The following is a 14,281-nucleotide window of genomic DNA, read 5'->3' as shown; positions in this document are numbered from 1 at the left end:
GGAATCATTGAAATGCCAGCTAATAGAAGCCTAAATCATTAAATGGAGGCTTTGTGTAGATGTCAGCTAACGACTAGCACAAAACATGAAACCGAAGCACAACGCTGTGTCGTTCCTTCGTTCTTAACATTTGTAACATTTCTATATACACTACGGAGAGGTAGCACCGGAGTGCAGTGGATTTCTGTCAATGCTATTTTCCTATGCGGCGGCAAGCAATACGCCTACTCTGCCGATCGAAATGTGTGGTTCGATTGTGGTCCGTAAGAGCGATTACCCTTGCTAGACAAGTACGATAATGACGTTTAGACAAACGCTCCGACATGTTTGTGTTGAAGATTTGTTCACCCGTAAAAGGCGACGATCAATGCGGACCGTTTTTTTGACGTTGGAGAAGCATAACAGGCTCGGAGCTATAAAAAGAAGTGTCCTATCGAAGCGAACCTGTTTTAGGCGAAGGTGGCGAACATTTAGGAACGAGCCTATTCCTAAATAGGAGTAACCGGGTTATGCTGGCCAGCTAATTAAATAATGCCAGCACATACTGTGGAAGCTCACTTTGTTTATCTGTAAAACTGTGAACACATCACATGCATGTCTTTATATCAAATAAAGCCCAGTTATACCATAAACGGTTGTCAATCATTTGCACCCTATTGTCAACGTATATACATGTAGGTTACTATATACATACGTCATATATTCTTGCATTGTCCCCCTATATTCTTATTGTGCCGTACATACCGTTGGTGAGCGCACAACACTACAAGCACAACTGGGATTTTGTTCGCAGAACCAATAGGTAAGAATTACAAATAAACACATGACCGTTAGGTAATCGATGATTGTAGTAGGTTGAATGTCTGAAACATTGGTTTTTGTGTATTAAAAATCCGTACATAATTTACGTAAGTAGACCTAAGTAGGCGCTGAGTTTCGCTTGCGATCTTCAAACAACCACCACTCACAGATAGCGGGTGCGAAAAATTGGTGCAAAAAGCAGCTTGTTTCAATCTGCCATCGAAATGTAATGCACTCCGCGGGAATCCGAAGACTTCTTCGTCCCTTACCGTTCTTCTAACATCTCTCTTCGCCTTCGCATTCTTATGCGTGTTGAACTTTTGCCACGTTAGCATTGTGAATAGACCCTCATCTGCGTAGCAATGATAAGAAATATCCTGTAGAAATTTCTGCTACTAACATTGTGTCCACGCGTTATATTCTCATACACTAAACATACTGAAAAACGCTGTATAAAAGTTGAACTAGCTTGTCAGGGTACCGGAATACTGGTGACTGTTTAGCAACGCACGAAATCAAAGAAAAAGTAGATAGTTGATAGACTATCGGCTAGGAACCTGCTTTTTGCTTTACGGGTGAGATAGCTTTTTGCGAGAGGAAGAGAGAGGGGCTTAAAATAGAGAACGCAAGACTTGCCGAGTTTAGTCAAAAGAGCCATGGGATAGGGCAGGGTACGGCATAATGCCCCAACAAAGTTCAAACTTGTCTGCTTCTTTGAGATTCTTTATCCGGAAGGTTCTCCGATAGACACGAACCCTATGGAGCAACTACGGAGACACTGACTAAAATTCTACTTTACCCGCGCAGTCACATAGGCTCTGGGATTGACAGTAGGCCAAATATCGAGAGAACGAATTTCGGCATTAAAATTTTGTCCCCGCGTTCCATAAACAGAACAGACAATACTAAATTCGTCTGTTCACTTAGTGAAAGTACGACTACAAAAGAGGGTTGAGTCTATCATTGTCAGCCGCTGACTTTGCAAGCAAATCGGAAGCGCGATTCATTACTTTGGTGGGTTCTTTTAGAAAGATTAAAAATGGTGATATTTTGACTTCGGCCGTTTGAAACTGACAAAATTGGATGTGTCTGTTAATCGTGCTCGAGTACAGTTATGTTTCATAGGTGTAGGCGTGTCGACGGATATAGGCGGCAAGTTAGCAAAATTAACTTGGTTTTGGTTTATCCTCCCAATCAGCAGAAGTGGCTGGAAGCCAAGTTGGAAGGAACACTCGTTTCTACGTTAGTCTTCAGCCGCAATCAGTGTACGACAGAAAACGTTACTTTGCAAGTTGTGTTGAACTCATTACGCTTATCGTATACATAAACTGATAGCTATTCCTACCTGCTTAAATGCAAATTTTATGGATGTCTTCGAAGCTTATCGCTCACGGTTTATTTCTACGAGTATTTTGCTAGCTCTCTCATTTTTATGTATGAACCATACGCAGTGGTCTTCAATAAAAAAAAAAAAACAGCTAATTTACCAGCAATCGTCAAGTAACTTCAGCAGTATACTGATGCGCCCGCAGCGTTCGCTTCCATAAGCTAACTTACGAGCGTAAACGTCATTCATATTTTAATCATTGCTAGTTTCTTGAGAAGTTCCGTTTTCGCATTGTAGCAGGCCCATTGACTCCAACCTAAATATTCCACATTCATTCATGATTCTGTTATTCCATGTCACAGCTGAACGCGTTTAACCTTATTGATACGCATTGTAATATATAAAAAAAAACCTTTCTATTATATATATATATATATAAGAAAACTTATATTCTCTTTTGTTCATTGTTTGAAAAAACGACAAACCCTACTCTTGTAACGTTAGTAGTTTATGATTAGTTGTAAGCTATCTCCGCGCTGTTTTTTTTTCAGGAATAGATACCCCGCGGTATTATCTAGCGATGATGATAATATGAATGCCTATATTATATAGATAATAAGCTAATTTACCAAAATCTTTACCGTTGGACAGTATTCCGTTGTTGAACTTTACCATGTGCATGGTGCCTGCTACTTTAGTCTAATGGAATCGGTGTAGAACTTATCGAGGAAACGTTATAGTTTCAGGGCTATTTACATATATATATATGTTTACTTTGGACTCGCACAAAGTAAACGTTACGGAATTCTTTGCCCCTGTATGGTGCCTTCAAAGTGTGATTGAAAGCCTTGAAAGTTTTGGCTTCTTCTTTCCTTCTGGCCTTTTGATTAGTCGAAACTAACCTGGTTCGTTGTAGGCTTGCTCAGTGCAAAATTGAATCCTATTTACCGTCTCAGGCTAACTAGCAGGTTTTAAAGTGAATTTTGCGGCGAGGATTTTACATAGACGTTCTTGCTGTAAAAGCTACACTGTAATCACCTACTTAAGACGTCTGAAAAAAAATCCGACTTGCTCCATCTATGTTCATAAATTTGTATTGGAATCGGTTTAGAGTTATTGTATCTCGTTGTCAAAATTATCAATCTTGCGGGAGTACTGCAGAATGAGCTAAGGGCAATGTTTAGCAGGTTGAAAAGAAATTCTGATGTACTAAGCCCAGCTGTTAAAGTATTTTCCATGTTGACGGAGTAGCTCTGAAACTTAGGAGGAGCAATGATGGCAATTACGGATGCTTAAAACGAAAATGTCAAAGTGCATCATTTATCCACTTTGCCAAATTGTGCATATTTTTGAGGAACATCGGCTGTTGGCAGAAAATCTGGTCGGCACATTTTTCGCTAGCGTGCGGCGCCGGTATGGAACGTACTTCCGTGCATTCGAGTCGGCGGCAAAAAAGATAGTAATTATTAAACGAGAACTTTCATAGAGTGGTAAACTACTTTCAACATTTGTTAGAAATGTTATGTATGCGTATATACCTGTGCCATCAATATAAAAGTAAGCAAAAGCACTGTTTCAACGTAGCTCTTTAATAAATCATAATTCCAATTTGAATGGTTCATCATTTACTATTGAAGAAAACTCTGTCGGCCATTTCTTATTTAGTGAGCTACAAATTTTTCAAAGCCTTCCAAGTTATGATTATTTAAGGTAAGTTGATAGTAAATTTCAGACGAATGGGGTACATTTTGCACAATAAGTAATAATTTCCATCCTTTTCAAGTGACAAGGACGAGATTGTTAAAACCTGAATAGTTTTACTGTCATTTTAGCAATAGCTGTTATAATATTCAGTGTTCGGTTGTTTTCTATCCAGCTTTCTATTCTACAAAACCTTCCAATTCTATAATTTACAAGTGAAGGTTGTTCTACTTTCCTGCAGCGGCCTACTTTGGACCGTGGTCCAATACATTTACCATCTAGGCATTCCTACACTTGGAAATAAGCATTCTACTACGTCTAAGATTTCTGTCGCTTGCAACGCTTAAATGTATAAAACATAACTTCCCAAGGAACCGTTCAAGAACGTCGGTTCTATGCGCTTTAATAGACTGTGAATTTTACACATTTTTTGCTAGATGCGAACCTTTGAAGTTAATTGAGCCTAGCGAGCGTCAACTAGACGTTTCAAGTTGGGCACGGTCGTTAGGACGCACGAATTCAGACCCAGATCACCACGTGTCCCCAAGATTAGCAGAAAACACGTGACCTACTAGGCTACGATGAAGGTCACCGAGTGTCAACAACAACTCGAACTACATCACTTTAAACTGCCATTCAACAATTTTCTCTAAATTACTCGCCTTCCCCGTTGAATAGCCGACCTACACTGCAGTATAATAATGTTATTTAGACCAATGAAGGTAGAAGAATTATACACTGAGACAAAAAAGAGAACATCATGATCATGAAACAATCATGCGATTATTACCTCACATTTTAACGTGACTGAAATAACCAAAATGCTAAACATTTAACACCCCTGGCATGTGCAATGGCAAAACAAGGGCAGCTGTTGGAATAACTGAACAGAGACGACCTCGTCACGGAGGACAATACGGGCTTACTTTAGATACGCTTATTATGAACTAAAGCAAACGAATCTTTTGCCTACATGGAATAGAAGGGGCGTTTGGTTATTTTTAACTCAATGATCACCCCTACGCACTGATCGGCTGGATAACTGGGAAAAGCTGCTCTGTAACATTTTAAATCGCCTCTTTTGGATACGAGGTGGCTTCCTGGGGTGGCAGGAAAACATTGCTCAATATTATCCGGCAATACATAATTGCCTTCTTCGCTTTCTCATCAGCGCAGAGACGCTGATCAGAATGTGCGGACATTTCTTATTATGTAGAAAACTCTGCTCGAGGAGATTTTCTGCTCTTAGGGCCTTATAAACGCCGCCTACATATTAGACCTATGCTGAGGGTTTTTTGCACGTAGCAACTTTGTTAAAACCAACAACAACAACAACATTACAGATATATTCAATAGAAGTTGCTAAGAAAAGACATTCTTAAGAAGAGACTCATAGAAACGTTACTTGCAGCTGCGCGGTTTCTTATAATGTAATTTAGTAACAAATTAACGCAACGTTTTGTAAATGTTTACGATATCAATGGCTAGCATTTTGAGGTTCGACGAGCAGTACGATATTTGGATTTTCATCTGTAAATCACAGAGAGTATGGTACTTGGAAAACTAGCAGCTAATATGCTACTGTCCTATTGATTCCTTACTCGTTAATGTAGGAGACCTGCCCGTGACAATTTAGATCGACATATTTAACGGATATATTGTAGCTTCTTCTTTCAAATCTTCAAAAGAATCCGATTTTTTAATAATTCGATAGACGACAACGACAGATCACCTACCTCCATTTTTTATACGATCTGTGAAATGCCAGAAAAACCCATACCTATTCAAGCTTTAGCCTTTCATTCAACGCATAATATGGCGCAAAAAAAAAAACGAAATTATCCGTCTTTCGGCAGGCTTCAGGATGTGATGGGTTGCCGATGTCAACTTTATCTATTGTGTTTAACTTACACATATCGTTCGAACTCGTAGAACAGATCGGCTATAACTTAAATAGCAATACGTGTCAACTGTTATCCGGTTAGTCAAATTTTCCTACCCACCTTTCCCAGGGGTAGCAATATTATGGCGTATAATAACTTACGTGGACGATCATTTTATGAACCATCTTATAACATTAGCGGCTCGTATAGTAAAGCGATTTGTTGTAAATGTACATATACATAAACAAGTGTTTGGAATGCTATTTGACAAAGGTAAGTAGTGGATAACAGTTGACACGTATTGTTGTCAAAGTTATAATCAATCTGTTTTATATACAACAAGTTGGTATTCTAAGCTTTATACGTTATCCTATACTATACAAGTCGCTAAAGCTAATGTCGTAAGACAATCTATAAAATGACAGGTCTATCGTCTGTGTGATTTATTTACTTACTTACTTACTTGGGACCTACCAATATACATTATACACCATGATACTTCCATTCTTTGGCCAAGTACTGGATTGGGCTGCCCCAGAAGAGAACTTACGAGCAGGGAGCGACGTGACACACATTACCAGGTTGTCTACACTTTGTCCGTCATGGTTCCCGTTTGATAGATAGAATTCAGAGAATTTTCGGTCCTATTTTACCAGGCTTTTCCGGAGTGGTGTAATTGACGATATGTTGCAATGGCGATGTAGGCTCTCGGTGAACAGATAGACTTACGAATTGTGTGGTCAACTCAGTTGCCCTGAAGCTCTTTTGAGGAACGACGCTTACCCTAGGTTCAAACGCTCGATATTTTCCAGATTCCATTCAATTTGAATTAAGCTTAGCCCGTACGAGGCGGCTGGCACAACTTTAGGTTGAAATGTCACAGAGAGAGGTATAATCAGTGGGGGCTAAACATCGAGGACGAACCTATTAAGGTCTTTCCGCGTATTTTAGTAATATGCTGGAAGAAACTTTAGCTGTTATATGTGATCACAACCTTAGGTAAGTGAATCGATCAACGTATATCAACGGGCGGTCCGAGTTGCGGCACGTTACGTGTCACAAGCTAATAATTCTATCATCTCTTTTGAATCTCGTTGCTTTGGTTATCGGTCTCAGTTCCGTAGAGGCGAAATGCTCTTTGGCTCCATTGCGCATGAATGCGATTGCTTGGCAGCGACAAAATTGGCTGCGTAGAGGAAAATCTTTTTCTTATTTCTGAGCCTACATATCTTGTCTGAAAAGTCAATTAAGCGAGAGTACAAAAAGAAGAAGACTCAAATTATTATTCTGGACCTGGGGGATGCTGTCAGAGCCGAAACCGCATCATCAATTGTGACCCGATTTTTCCTAAGTATCGCTGTCGTCAAATCGAGCACATTCGTAGGAACTTAACGAGGATGCTTGCTACCAAATTTTTTGGGGCGGAATTAAAGGCAGCTTCGAAGTCTGCAAAGACGGCCCAAGTCTACCTTCAAGATGGCTGTTTGCTCACTAACGGCCAACTGAAATTGTCTCTCTGTTTTTCAAATATATATTATCTGCGTGCACTGATTCATGATGCTGTAATATGCCCGCCCTTTTTGGTAGACCGAATATTTCGGATTTTATTACCACCGCCACTGATTCGACCTTCCCAAAATGAAGGAATGGCTGGTTGACGCAGTGAAACCTGTTCTCACTTACTTTTGACCCGTCAGGGGTGAATTTGATACGGATGTTTCTCTAGCTCCTGCTTGCTGGCAAGTCATCAAATTTACGACCCCTAAATACTCATTTAGATGGGGGCCTATCATTCGATGCAACTAGAACACCAAATTAGCGACTACCTCTAGAGCTAGAAGACGAATCAATATGCATAGCAAAAAAGAAAATAAATAAAATTTTCTATGTTCATTTACTCAGTGGAAAGTGGTGTCTTCAGTGAATATGTTCCTCTACACGGTATTTCCTTTAGATCTTGAATAGTCCTCTCAATCAATGAGTTCTGTTTTGAAGCTCAACAGTCTTGCATGTTTTTTTTTTTTACCTAGGATGAATAGTTGTTCTCTGTCCACATTGATAAAGTCCTATATTATCTCTTTCCGCCCACCTGTGACCTTACAAAATTTAATATCCAACTGGTGACAACGGTTCTGACCTTCCATTAGCCGCGTTTTTGTTCCCATAATGTTGGACGTCTCCGCTTTAATGGTCAAAGCTTTATTATGTGGAAAGTCTTGCCAAGACAGATTCCCACCACCGAGTCTACTTTCAAGAGTATTTTTTTCATACTTCAGTATATAAAAGTATTCCTACGTACGATTAGAGAGTCACATTGGTTTTTCATGATGATTACATTCTCAATTGCTTAAGGATGCTTACTAAGAAGGACAAGACGTTTCATTTCAGTTAAACGTCTTTATCAATCAAACACCTTCACCTAAACTATGTTATTTTCCCTTTGAAAATTTGCCACATGAATATTGTAATTATATGTAGTATTTTGACGAACCCTGAATTTGTTTGAACGGTTTGCCGAGTTTTTTTATACTTGAAGCAGCTACACTCTCGCACACAACGATAAGATTTGCACATGAAAGCTCTGTCACTATCGAATTTATAGCTTGTGGGCATTTTTGCTTGATTGAATACATGCTACAAGTTTGTGTGGGCACAACTTTTTTGTAGGCCTGCTTAACCTTAGTAGAGAATAGTACATGTTTAAAAACGCAATTGGCAATAAGCCCTCGGCTGAGGAATTTTTGATACTCGTAATTTTAAGAAAACAGCCAATTGCACGGGAAGACACTGACTTTCGTGAAGCATAATGGTGTTAGATAAGGGATTTAAGTAACAAGGCAAACTTCATACAACAAAGCTCACGCCGATTGGAGAGCTGACCTGCCTCACGCGAGCCTTTAAGTCAGATACATTTAAAATACCGCCGTCAATAACGTGTTTTCTATGATTCCGATGATTGCTGTGAATTCTTTAATCTCTCACATGTAGGAAAGCAATAAAAGCTACTCTTCTGCTGTTTCCTTTGTTGGGAATCACGCATTTGCTGTTTTGTATTAATCCGCACGAGAATGATGTCACGCTCAAGAACACCTATATGATTGTCAACGCGCTTCTACAGTCGTCGCAGGTAGGTGAACCTCACTGTCAAGCTTTGTACATTGAATGAAAAGGAAAATGAATTTTTCTTGGCGAAACCCAACTTATAAAGCACATACAAAACGATCGGATCCCTTAATGAGCCGAGTATGACAGGTATTCTTAGGCAAGAAAAAATCGACTTTGCAACATGAAAACAACGTGCTAATGGTCGCGTTGACCTCGCCCTACCGTGATCCCTGTCAAGTTTTTCCTGTGTAAGAAGATTTTGTGTACAACGGTCTATGTCAACTTTGATTAAAATGAAAAAGCCGACTCCTTTTATATCAACAATAAATAATAGAACTAATTAGTTTTCTTTGTGCTACAACTACCGGTGAACCTGGACTGCACGTTCAAGCTGGATTTGGCAGGTCTTGCCATCTGAAAAGTTTCTGCAACAGAAACATGTAGTGAGATAGACTTGAGTCGTCTTGTACGAAATTGTCTTTTGTACGTTTTGTACGTCACGGATTTTCAGAGACGTGTCATCAAATTGTCGGAAACATAAAAAAGACCCAAAATATAGGTTTAGCTAATAAATAAAAATTACTTAAGCCCTTTTATCCGTATGTATATTTGCTTTCAACCTAGAAAAAGCTTGCGGCGTTTCCCGATGGACTTTTTAAATCGTAGAAGCAGGAAATTTCATTCAAAATGGCCGAAAACATAGACTTAGGCCCTTCTGTACAAAGGCCTTTCTTATATATTTGTTTACTTTTATCTTTACCAGGTACTTTCTGTAGAGCCATTGTTATGTGCAGCACTGTTGGGTAAGGCGTTTCGGATTTTGTCGGGAGACCTTTCTTATGAACCAAACGTTTGATTCCACATAACTATTTTTTGATTATCGTCAGAATAGTTAGCCCGATGTCTGCAGCGCCGTTGCGTCGAAAATTTCCATTTTACATATGTACAAATACATGTTGCTTGCTGAATCACTGATTTATAAGTGATACAAAAACAGGTTAGAAAAATAGATTAGATAATACTGTTGCAAAGCTCAAGTCTTGAACGGCTACATCCGAGAATCTCGTTGACTGGCGACACAACAGCTTCCCCCAAGGACTTCTTCCAGATTAGTCAGAAGTATAAGCGGATACGCCGTAAATTCCCTTATCGTTAGGAGCGCTGAATAGATTAGTGAATAATTTGTGATTTTCAAAAGGTTTCCAACCGCAATTTTTTTGCGATTTTAAAAGGGACGCCTATGTGGACTATGCATGGAAGTTACGGAGGAAAACACGGACAAATTTTATAAATTACGTACTGTAGTTCAAACAGTTCAGCAAACAATAGTTTAGCTTTATTTTAATATTATGAAAATAATATTTTAACATTAGTAAGATATAAGGGGCGGAATGTTAAGGCTGAACCATAGATCTATCTATATACGTAAGGCATTCACCGTGTGACAGACCAATCAGTTAGATGTGCTAGTAGAAACAAATGCATCATCTCAAGGTAATCAGTGGTTCTAAAAGGGTTCTGTAAATAAGTCGACGCCAATATTTCGAGGTCTTCCATAGTTAATATGCTGTCTATTCAGCATCGCGCTATCCTAAACAAGACTTATCGTTTGCATTTTTGCGTCACCGGTAGGCATATACGTAATAGAGGCAGTCGTTAGCAGGACTTGCCCGGTCGGAAAGCAAGCTTATATAGAAAACACCTCGTCGTTCCCGGTGGTAATTCCTTATCATTGTTTTTTTTTGAGCGAAATTGCATACACGTCATGCTGCTGTCGATATAGAAATATATATTCATATATCGGCCTTTATAAATTCGAATATTGCGCTGGTATTAGCACCTTACCGAGTGCCACTTGAAAATATTGGGTTTTGCTGCCGGATCGAACAAGGGTAACCGTCACAATCGATTTAATTTTATATGGAGAAATTTTACTTTTCTTCTTCATATTCGAGTAGCAAGTTTCATTTTGAATAGGACAGTCCTGATCTGCACTAGTGCATCAGACAGGCGTCGTTTTATTTCTCTGTCCCGAGATCTGTATCATCGTCCCTAATGCCAGTTAAGCCACGCTCTTCACCCAATCTAACGAAACGGATACACGACCCCCGGTACCAGCCGAATATAGTCCGAAGTGTACATTTACTATCCCCAATTTTATAGTAGCTTATGACTCTATGCATTTCTCTACCACAAATAGCGCTTAAAAAGGAGCCGCGCTCCCGCGCGGCTCCTTTTTAAGCGAGCTGATTAAATAGGCCGCTTATTTAACTGTGAAGACCGCAACAAAACTCTTATCTGAGATTGGGCTCATGGAACATATTTGCTAAAGGGAACAACATACTCGTGAATTATACAAAACGGAGTTTTTTTTTGTATCGATTAGAAATCACGTCGCTTGAAGTCGACGGAATAAAAGTTAGTAGCGGTGCGAACTTGCCCGACACAAAATATGGAACTTTGTAATAAATAGTCGATTCTCTAGAAAGAAGTTTCCCTAATCGCCATTCGAAGATTTCTTTCGCATGATGCTAACGGCGTCCCACCACAAATTAAGGAAGTAACACCGAAGCAAGTTTCCAAAACATAAAGGTCAATCGAGTTCGGCCGGGCAGGATTACGCGAATTTCTGCGAACGTTTGCCTGCGCTTGGGGGTTCCGTACTGCGATTTGTTCATTTGGTGGGATTGATAGAAAATCATGTCTTATACACATATGTTTATTTCGTTATGGAGAACGATCCAGATTCGCGCTAATTTGGGCCGCATAAAATTGAGACTCGGGTAACGCCGGATGTTTTGAGTTAGAATTGAGACATACGCGTCTTAAGCATGTCATCGTGTCGGGCAGTGTACCTCACATTGTATTGAGATCAATATTCTGTAATCGGCCGATACTCCATGATTTGGTTACTAATTTATGATTTCGGGGCTAATTGTGCGCTATAATGACATTATCTGTTTAAGTTTTAAAAGAACTTAATGCGCAGATAACATTTTATGATCTACTTGAACTGCGCATGGACTTAGCGGGTACGTGTTTTATTAATACAATCAAATGTAATTTTCCTACTAATGAATTACGGTTCCCTAATAGATTCGTATCGTACAGGTAAAGCCCGAATAGGTACGTATCGCAAATTTTTCTTCATTTACGTTGGGTAACTTAGCCAGTAGTAGTCAGTTGATTTTTTACAGCCCGTGTGTAGCAGCGGACATAGGAGCACTTATTGACGGTATGAGCATCGGCGCGTTTGGTAATCAATGTTGCTTAGCCTTTTAAAGATGAAACTCCAAGACCTGACTGTGAATGGAAACTACCGATATGACGCCTGTGTCCCGCCAAGTGGTCTTGCAGGTCTGTTCATTAACTATTCTATAGAATATTACTTAGAATCAAATCACACTGCCACTGATGTCTAGCCTTGCGGAAATTTCTAATATATTCAGTGTCTTTTGGACATTAAACTAATTGGTTGTAATTAAGCCAAATGTTGGCATCGAAGTTTGGTCTAAATAAACGCTACTGTACATGGAACTCTATTCCATTCTGGAAAATATGCTAAAGGCCGATCTAATAGCTTCGTTTGCTCTAAACTTAGCCCCCCACTAACCTTCTGAAGTTCGTATTACCAAGCTAACTTTTTATTAGCCTAAAGAGTAACTACTGGAGAAAACTTTTTGGTAGTACAGCGCGAGGTAAGTACTGGAGGCTCTTCCTGGTAAACTTGTCTGTAACCGTGTGCGATATAACGGGACATCTATCGCATCGGTGGCGTTCATAAACGGCTTGCAAGCACTGATGATAATTATCGGGGGTAAACGACTATGATCGAACAGTGCAAACTCCACTCCGAAAATGATCAAAATGCAATGCCCTGCTAAAGTGGATCGCGTGTCATATACAAGTGCAGATCAGGAAGTATCGCTTACGTCCGTCAGCAAAAAAACATCAGTGGCATTGTTCAATGGCCAACTGGACCGATACACATAAATGTAGAAGGGCCTAAATAGGTGGTTAACATATCAAACAATTTGGTGTTTCATGTCCAGTTACCTCACTCATTCAGATTAGGCGACTGCTCATAGTTTCTAGAATCGGACCCTAGGGATCCGCTCTGGAACTACAAGAAACATATATGACTCGGCTACACGAATATTTTAGAAGCTTACCCCTTGCTTGTTACTTCGGATTACAAATTATTTGGGCGGTCGTTATTACACAGCTCATATATAATATAATTGCGCATATAGTCTATTCTTTCCCTGTCAGTCCCTGATGGAGACACCTAAAGCGGGCTTATGGTTACCTACTAGGGTTTCCAAACCTCCATAGGTTTCCATTCAACAGAGAGCACATCCTGCTTTGCACTCGGAGAACGCAATCAGTCTCGATTTTTTTTTTTTAGTAAGTACGCAAGACATATCTAAATAAGTTCTCCTACTCTTTCCAAGGGAAATGATCAAGCAAACAAAAGAACTGGTACACGACACGTAAACGTACCGCATGCAGGTTTTCTAGTAGACATTTTACAAAATTTTAATCATTTCAATAAATCGCAAAATAAGCTTTGCTTAATCCATAGCCATGTACCGCAAGGAAATAACGTGCCCTGAATACCCGATACTCATTTTCGAGGGAAAGCTGTAGTTCTGGCTACTCACTATATTATATGTGGCTGACTGGCAGAGCTCAATACTCCCACATCGGAAAACTTAGTTTCTGCGCAAATACATCCTCTTAATTGGGCATCTCTAGAAAAATTAATCAATCGAAGATGTACCCTTTTGAGTCGTCTAAATTTAAGTGTCGAAAGGCAACAAACTGAACCAGCAGCCGACCATTTGTTATTCCAACCTTTACGCGCCTTATGTACGCTGACCAGTATATCTTCAGTATTTTATCCTCTCGTATGAAATGAAGCTAACCATTTCTCCTTTAAACTGCCGATCCTATTTTTCATGGCACGCAGATTCTCAGTATTCATAGTATATAGAGATGTTCCCATATTGCCATCTTATACGTATATTAATGTGGTAAAAACTTGTCTGGACGCAGGACATTTTAAAATCGTTAATAGTATATAGTAGTATGAATATAAAGCATATCAAACCAGTTCCTGACTACGTGACTGGATACGGGTAACGCAATAGAGGTGTGCGGGTAGCTTAAACGAGCACGTATCTTATGTTCAAGCAGCTCTAGCAGTTAAAGCTTGACTTTAACTAGCGAAGCTTTATCTGTATGAGATTTAAAGGTTAAATAGCCCTGTCTATTTGGGACAGATACACACTCGTGTGTGATAGATTGCGTAAATAAATTTGCTATCGTAGGTATCTATTTTAGCGGTAAGTTATCAAAGCTCCGCTCGCCACGCTTACATATACCGAGCACTTTACTAAACATATATGTGCTTGAATGACAAAAGTAGAACGAAACTAGAAAACGTATTTTCAAACCTACC

The 14,281-nt window shown here is 39.5% G+C and overlaps 1 protein-coding gene across 5 annotated transcripts in view; it reads left to right on the top strand.

Moving 5' to 3' along the window:
- LOC111265701 (PDF receptor) overlaps positions 1-14,281 on the top strand; it is a 78,518-nt gene that overhangs the window by 56,471 nt on the left and 7,766 nt on the right. For 4 of the 5 annotated variants that reach the window (XM_022842585.2, XM_022842584.2, XM_022842586.2 and 1 more), the window contains one exon: positions 8,701-8,839. In XM_022842585.2, coding sequence (XP_022698320.1) covers positions 8,701-8,839 — 139 coding nt within the window. Of the gene's footprint in view, position 1; positions 615-8,700; positions 8,840-14,281 lie in introns of those variants that run through there. The other variant, XM_022842587.2, reaches the window with a different exon arrangement.

Source organism: Varroa jacobsoni, unplaced genomic scaffold (assembly GCF_002532875.2).
Source record: "Varroa jacobsoni isolate VJ856 unplaced genomic scaffold, vjacob_1.0 scaffold_998, whole genome shotgun sequence".
Lineage (NCBI taxonomy): Eukaryota > Metazoa > Arthropoda > Arachnida > Mesostigmata > Varroidae > Varroa > Varroa jacobsoni.
This window is presented reverse-complemented; position numbering and strand designations above follow the sequence as displayed.